The 8725-nt window shown below is 44.8% G+C and overlaps 1 protein-coding gene across 1 annotated transcript in view; it reads right to left on the bottom strand.

Annotated features, from left to right (window-relative positions):
• The window catches only part of LOC123993153 (unconventional myosin-X-like), a 51006-nt gene that overhangs the window by 18235 nt on the left and 24046 nt on the right, over positions 1 to 8725 (bottom strand). Inside the window, exons 7-8 of the mRNA XM_046295036.1 lie at positions 7698 to 7873; positions 5078 to 5201 (exon numbers count right to left, since the gene is read on the bottom strand). Coding sequence (XP_046150992.1) covers positions 5078 to 5201; positions 7698 to 7873 — 300 coding nt within the window. The remainder of the gene's footprint in view (positions 1 to 5077; positions 5202 to 7697; positions 7874 to 8725) is intronic.

Genomic DNA, 8725 nt, shown 5'->3' on the forward strand with positions numbered 1-8725 from the left:
AAAACCTCACCACTATACCAACTAACCCTACACCCATTAAAACCTCACTACCAACTAACCCTACACCCATTAAAACCTCACTATTATACCAACTAACCCTACACCCATTAAAACCTCACTACTATACCAACTAACCCTACACCCATTAAAACCTCACTACTATACCAACTAACCCTACACCCATTAAAACCTCACTACCAACTAACCCTACACCCATTAAAACCTCACTACTATACCAACTAACCCTACACCCATTAAAACCTCACTACTATACCAACTAACCCTACACCCATTAAAACCTCACTACTATACAACTAACCCTACACCCATTAAAACCTCACTACCAACTAACCCTACACCCATTAAAACCTCACTACCAACTAACCCTACACCCATTAAAACCTCACTACCAACTAACCCTACACCCATTAAAACCTCACTACTATACCAACTAACCCTACACCCATTAAAACCTCACTACTATACCAACTAACCCTACACCCATTAAAACCTCACCACTATACCAACTAACCCTACACCCATTAAAACCTCACCACTATACCAACTCAACTCCTACACCCATTAAAACCTCACCAACTAACCCTACACCCATTAAAACCTCCCTTTACTATACCAACTAACCCTACAATCTAAACCTCACTACTATACCAACTAACCTTACACCCATTAAAACCTCACTACTATACCAACTAACCCTACACCCATTAAAACCTCACTACCAACTAACCCACACCCATTAAACCTCACTACTATACCAGCTAACCCCTACACCCATTAAAACCTCACTACTATACCAACTAACCCTACACCCATTAAACCGCACTACTATACCCAACTAATCCTACACCCATTAAAACCTCACTACTATATACCAACTAACCTTACACCATTAAAACCTCACTACTATACCAACTAACCTTACACCCATTAAAACCTCACTACTATACCAACTAACCCTACACCCATTAAAACCTCACTACCAACTAACCCTACACCCATTAAAACCTCACTACTATACCAACTAACCCTACACCCATTAAAACCTCACTACTATACCAACTAACCCTACACCCATTAAAACTGCACTACTATACCATCTGAACCCCTACACCCATTAAATCTCACTACTATACCAACTAACCCTACACCCATTAAAACCTCACCACTATGCTCAAACTAACCCTACACACAAAAACCTCACCACTATACCAACTAACCCCTACACCCATTAAAACCTCACTACCAACTAACCCTACACCCATTAAAACCTCATTATTATACCAACTAACCCTACACCCATTAAAAACCTCACTACTATACCAACTAACCCTACACACATTAAAACCGCACTACTCTACCAACTAACCCTACACCCATTAAAACCACACTACTCTACCAACTAACCCTACACCCATTAAAACCTCACTACCAACTAACCCTACACCCATTAAAACCTCACTATTATACCAACTAACCCACCCATTAAAACCTCACCACTATTTACATTTCATTCAGCAGCTGCTCTTATCCAGCGACTTAAGAGTAATGAGTACATATATTTTCTTTCTGGTCCCCAATTGAACCCACAACCCTGGCATTGCAGGCACCATGCTCTACCAACTGAGCTACACAGAATCAACCTCAACCTGCCTCTCTCTCACCGGACAGCTCTCCAGCACCATGGAACCCCTACAGTTAACTCACTACTTTTCCACCCATACTGGGCTACTTTATTAGGTGTGGCAGCTGAGGGAGAACGAAACCTAAAATTGGCTGAATGGAGTGAATTGCACTGCATTCCAGCCATTATACAGTGCTTATGACTACATGGAACTCTATTCCACAGTACTACGTAGAGCCATGACTACATGGAACTCTATTCACAGTACTACATAGAGCCATGACCATGATGGAACTCTATTCCACAGTACTACATAGAGCCATGACTACATGAACTCTGTTCCACAGTACTACATAGAGCCATGACTACATGGAACTCTATTCCACATCAGGTAACTGATGGCAGTAAAATCAGATTTTAAACCCGGTAAAAAACACCTTATGGAACAAACGGGACTGTAAAGAGCTGCACACACACAAAGGTACAGACACATGCATACGCATGCATTGTGATATTGTTGTATGGTGGTATTAAACAGTATTGTAGATATGTAGTAGTGTAATAATGTTATATGTAATTTAGTGCCTTAATATGTTTGGACCCCAGGAAGAGTAGCTGCTGCCTTGACAGGAACTAATGGGGATCCATAATAAACCCCAGGAAGAGTAGCTGCTGCCTTGGCAACAGGAACTAATGGGGATCCATAATAAACCCCAGGAAGAGTAGCTGCTGCCTTGACAGGAACTAACGGGGATCCATAGTAAACCCCAGGAAGAGTAGCTGCTGCCTTGACAGGAACTAATGGGGATCCATAATAAACCCCAGGAAGAGTAGCTGCTGCCTTGACAGGAACTAATGGGGATCCATAATAAACCCCAGGAAGAGTAGCTGCTGCCTTGGCAGGAACTAATGGGGATCCATAATAAACCCCAGGAAGAGTAGCTGCTGCCTTGACAGGAACTAATGGGGATCCATAATAAACCCTAGGAAGAGTAGCTGCTGCCTTGGCAGGAACTAATGGGGGATCCACAATAAACCCCAGGAAGAGTAGCTGCTGCCTTGGCAGGAACTAATGGGGATCCATAATAAACCCCAGGAAGATGGCTGTTGCCTTGGCAGGAACTAATGGGGATCCATAATAACCCCAGGAAGAGTAGCTGCTGCCTTGGCAGGAAACAATGGGGATCCATAATAAACCCCAGAAGAGTAGCTGCTGCCTGAACTAATGGGGATCCATAATAAACCCCAGGAAGAGTAGCTGTTGCCTTGGCAGGAACTAATGGGGATCCATAACAAACCCCAGGAAGAGTAGCTGCTGCCTTGGCAGGAACTAATGGGGATCCATAATAAACCCCAGGAAGAGTAGCTGCTGCCTGAACTAATGGGGATCCATAATAAACCCCAGGGAAGAGTAGCTGCCTTGACAGGAACTAATGGGGATCCATAATAAACCCCAGGAAGAGTAGCTGTTGCCTTGGCAGGAACTAATGGGGATCCATAACAAACCCCAGGAAGAGTAGCTGCTGCCTTGGCAGAACTAATGGGATCCATAATAAACCCCAGGAAGAGTAGCTGCTGCCTGAACTAATGGGGATCCATAATAAACCCCAGGAAGAGTAGCTGCTGCCTTGACAGGAACTAATGGGGATCCATAATAAACCCCAGGAAGAGTAGCTGCTGCCTGAACTAATGGGGATCCATAATAAACCCCAGGAAGAGTAGCTGCTGCCTGAACTAATGGGGATCCATAATAAACCCCAGGAAGAGTAGCTGCTGCCTTGGCAGGAACTAATGGGGATCCATAATAAACCCCAGGAAGAGTAGCTGCTGCCTTGACAGGAACTAATGGGGATCCATAATAAACCCCAGGAAGAGTAGCTGCTGCCTTGGCAGGAACTAATGGGGATCCATAATAAACCCCAGGAAGAGTAGCTGTTGCCTTGGCAGGAACTAATGGGGATCCACACAAACCCCAGGAAGAGAAGGTTGCCTGAACTAATGGGGATCCATAATAAACCCCAGGAAGAGTAGCTGCCTTGTCAGGAACTAATGGGGATCCATAATAAACCCCAGGAAGAGTAGCTGCTGCCTTGGCAGGAACTAATGGGGATCCATAATAAACCCCGGGAAGAGTAGCTGCTGCCTTGACAGGAACTAATGGGGATCCATAATAAACCCCAGGAAGAGTAGCTGCTGCCTGAACTAATGGGGATCCATAATAAACCCCAGGAAGAGTAGCTGCTGCCTGAACTAATGGGGATCCATAATAAACCCCAGGAAGAGTAGCTGCTGCCTTGACAGGAACTAATGGGGATCCATAATAAATACAAATAATTAGCAGCCTCCACTGCTGCACATTGCTTTGTCTCATGCCCTTCTGCTTCTCACATCTAGAAATCTCCCTTTACCCACTGCTGCAATGTGACCATAAGCTTGGCACCTAAAACACCATAATGGGTTCGGGACAAAATCTCTCACTGGATAACGGACACATCCGAAACTTGACTTTGTTGGGTAAAGACTCAGCGCCCTACTCTAAAGAGCAAAACAAGTCAGCAAAAACTCTGGATGGAAAAAATGCACAAAAAAAAAAATCACCACAAGTCCACTTTCAGTTACTTTGACTCAACAATCTCTTCTCCACCCAACCTGACACCATATATGGATCAGCCAGAAGGATCTATTCTCTCTGAAAATCCCACTGGGCCAGAATCATCTTCGTCATCCTTTCCTTTCATTCCACTCTCCACACCTTGCAGTTCCGAATCTGCTCCTCCATTTTTAAAACCTTCATCCTCTCTCTCTTCAACTCTTTCAAACTCCATGTCACTCTCATCAACTTCATGTTCTGAGCTACTAAAGTACTGTTTTCCATTTTTGTACCTTTGTACATTCCCCATGGTTTTCCCTTGTTCCCTCGACCCTGCCGCCATTTTCTGCAACATCTACTCTTGTCCCAGATTGTTTAAAAATATATATTTTCTTGAACTTGTCCGCTCCTCTTCCTCATGTTTTCTTTCTGAGCTACTGAAATACATTTACTTTAAAAACCTTGATGCCTATCAACCTCCTGTCCTCGTCCTCCATATTTGAACCCCCTGAGCGTCTCAGAGTATTACAAGGAGTCGCCCCTTTAGTAAAGAAAAACAACATTGCAACACTCTTGTATCTTGTATCTGAGTAGAGCATGTAGAAATCGCAACATTAAAGAGACAAAGGTCAGTGAAATTATACAGCTATTCTGGCTAAGGGTTTCTATGGGAACGGGGCGCTTGCTTAAGCCTTCCAAATAAAAGTGAAGAGGACAGAAAAATTGCAAGAAGAACTAAGAAGGTCAATGAATTGCAATTGACAAGACTGCAAAGGACGACACTTTACTCGACACTTTTCTACTCAGGTGCTTTCTTATAATAAAACAAAATGGAGGTGACTAACCTGTTCGAACATGAAAGCGAACTCCACCCCTTCCTTGGGCATGCTCTCTACATCCAGGAAACAGTAGAGTTTGAAGTAGAGCTCCACTGTCCCCTCCTCCTCCACCTCCTCACTGCCTGACAGCCTGGAAATCAATCAATGAATCAGTCAATCAACCAAACCAGTCAGTCAACCAATCAGTCAACCAAACCAATCAGTCAATCAACCAAACCAATCAGTCAACCAATCAGTCAACCAAACCAATCAGTCAATCAACCAAACCAATCAGTCAATCAACCAAACCAATCAGTCAATCAACCAAACCAGTCAGTCAACCAATCAGTCAACCAAACCAATCAGTCAATCAACCAAACCAGTCAGTCAACCAATCAGTCAACCAAACCAATCAGTCAATCAACCAAACCAGTCAGTCAACCAATCAGTCAACCAAACCAATCAGTCAATCAACCAAACCAATTTCAGACCCTCGTTTTAGCAGAAATATAGTAATAATATCAAAGAGGTTTGTGGGTTATGTAGACTGGTCTCAGATCTGTTTGTGTTGTCTTGCTAACTTTTCCCTATGTTCAACAAGCTTTCTTTCTTAGTGAGCTTTCTCCACCCTTAACCCAGTGTTCAACAAGCTTTCTTAGTGTTCAACAAGCTTTCTTTCTTAGTGAGCTTTCTCCACCCTTAACCCAGTGTTCAACAAGCTTTCTCTGCCCTTAACCTTGTTCTGAACACCTCCAAAACAAAGGTCATGTGGTTCGGTAAGAAGAATAAGAACTCCCCACAGGGTGATTACTACCTCTGAGGGTTTTAGAGGTTGAGGTAGTCACCATACAAGTACTTGGGAGTATGACTAGATGCTACACTCTCCTTCTCTAAGAACATATCAAAGCTGCAGGCTAAAGTTCAATCTAGATTTGGTCCCCTATATCGTAATCTTTTCCTCTTTCACCCCAGCTGCCAAACTAACCCTGATTCAGATGACCATCCTACCCATGCTGTGATTAGAGAGACAATTTATAGATCAACAGGTAAGGGTGCTCTCGAGCGGCTAGATGTTCTTTACCATTCGGCCATCAGATTTTGCCACCAATGTCCTTATAGGACACATCACTGCACCTATAGACTCCCCATCTGAGATATCTACTGCAGCCTCATCCTCCACATACAACACCCGTTCTGCCAGTCACATTCTGTTAAAGGTCCCCAAATCACGCCTGCGTGATGTATTGTTGTCTCTACCTTCTCTGCCCTTTGTGCTGTTGTCTGGGCCAATAATGTTTGTAACATGTTTTGTGTTGCTACCATGTTGTTATCATGTTGTGTTGCTGCCATGTTGTTGTCATGTTGTGCTGCTTCCTTGCTATGTTGTTGTCTTTAGGTCTCTCTTTATGTCATGTTGTCTTTGTCGGGATGTGTGTTTTGTCCTCCATTTTAAATGCCAGCCCCAGTCTCTGCAGGAGGCCATTTGCCTATTGGCAAAATCATTGTAATTAGGAATTTGTTCTTAACTGACTTGCCTAGTTAAATAAAGGTTAAATAAAAATAAATCAAACTGTCAATGGCCATAGGGATTGACAAGCCAGCACAAACAGATCAGAGACCAGGTTGTGCATCTCTCCCTCTCCAGTTGAACTCTCACCTCTCAAACAGATCAGACACCAGGCTATTCTCTGTGCATCTCTCCCTCTCCAGCTGAACTCTCACCCCTCAAACAGATCAGAGACCAGGCTATTCTCTGTGCATCTCTCCCTCTCCAGCTGAACTCTCACCCCTCAAACAGATCAGAGACCAGGCTATTCTCTGTGCATCTCTCCCTCTCCAGTTGAACTCTCACCCCTCAAACAGATCAGAGACCAGGCTATTCTCTGTGCATCTCTCTCCAGCTGAACTCTCACCTCTCAAACAGATCAGAGACCAGGCTATTCTCTGTGCATGTCTCTCTCTCCAGTTGAACTCTCACCCCTCAAACAGATCAGAGACCAGGCTATTCTCTGTGCATCTCTCTCCAGCTGAACTCTCACCCCTCAAACAGGTCCTTCTGTAGCTCAGTTGGTAGAACATGGCGCTTGTAACGTCAGGGTAGTGGGTTCAATTCCCGGGACCACCCATATGTAGAATGTATGCACACATGACTGTAAGTCGCTTTGGATAAAAGCGTCTGCTAAATGGCATATATTATTATTATTATTATTATTATAAATAGATCAGAGACCAGGCTATTCTCTGTGCATCTCTCGCTCTCTCTCCAGCTGAACTCTCACCCCTCAAACAGATCAGAGACCAGGCTATTCTCTGTGCATCTCTCTCTCTCTCTCTCCAGCTGAACTCTCACCCCTCAAACATATCAGAGACCAGGCTATTCTCTGTGCATCTCTCTCTCTCCAGCTGAACTCTCACCCCTCAAACATATCAGAGACCAGGCTATTCTCTGTGCATCTCTCTCTCTCCAGCTGAACTCTCACCCCTCAAACAGATCAGAGACCAGGCTATTCTCTGTGCATCTCTCTCCAGCTGAACCTCACCCTCAAACTAGATCAAGTATTCGCAATCTCTCCAGCTGAACTCTACCTCTCAAACAGATCAGAGACCAGGCTATTCTCTGTGCATCTCTCTCCAGCTGAACTCTCACCTCTCAAACTTGGCGAGTACGTCCGCCACGATGACTCTGCTCTCCACAGCGCGGTCCGTAGTGTTGTTGTGTTGAAACAGGGAAAACATGTTTCTACTGTCCTCCATGGCCAGGCCTCGGATCAACTTCTCCACCACCTGGGGACAGGCAGGACAGAGGGACATTAACACATCTGACTAAACCTCACCACCTGGGGACAGAGGGACATTAACACATCTGACTAAACCTCACCACCTGGGGACAGAGGGACATTAACACATCTGACTAAACCTCACCACCTGGGGACAGAGGGACATTAACACATCTGACTAAACCTCACCACCTGGGGACAGAGGGACATTAACACATCTGACTAAACCTCACCACCTGGGGACAGAGGGACATTAACACATCTGACTAAACCTCACCACCTGGGGACAGAGGGACATTAACACATCTGACTAAAGCCTCACCACCTGGGGACAGAGGGACATTAACACATCTGACTAAACCTCACCACCTGGGGACAGAGGGACATTAACACATCTGACTAAACCTCACCACCTGGGGACAGAGGGACATTAACACATCTGACTAAACCTCACCACCTGGGGACAGAGGGACATTAACACATCTGACTAAACCTCACCACCTGGGGACAGAGGGACATTAACACATCTGACTAAACCTCACCACCTGAGGACGAGGGACATTAACACATCTGACTAAACCTCACCACCTGGGGACAGAGGGACATTAACACATCTGACTAAACCTCACCACCTGGGGACAGAGGGACATTAACACAGTCTGACTAAACCTCACCACCTGGGGACAGAGGGACATTAACACATCTGACTAAACCTCACCACCGGGGGAATTAACACATTGAAACCTCCTGAGAGGGACATTAACACATCTGACTAAACCTCACCACCTGGGGACAGAGGACATTAACACATCTGACTAAACCTCACCACCTGGGGACAGAGGGACATTAACACATCTGACTAAACCTCACCACCTGGGGACAGAGGGACATTAACACA

Source organism: Oncorhynchus gorbuscha, linkage group LG01 (genome assembly GCF_021184085.1).
Source record: "Oncorhynchus gorbuscha isolate QuinsamMale2020 ecotype Even-year linkage group LG01, OgorEven_v1.0, whole genome shotgun sequence".
In the NCBI taxonomy this organism is placed as follows: Eukaryota; Metazoa; Chordata; class Actinopteri; order Salmoniformes; family Salmonidae; genus Oncorhynchus; species Oncorhynchus gorbuscha.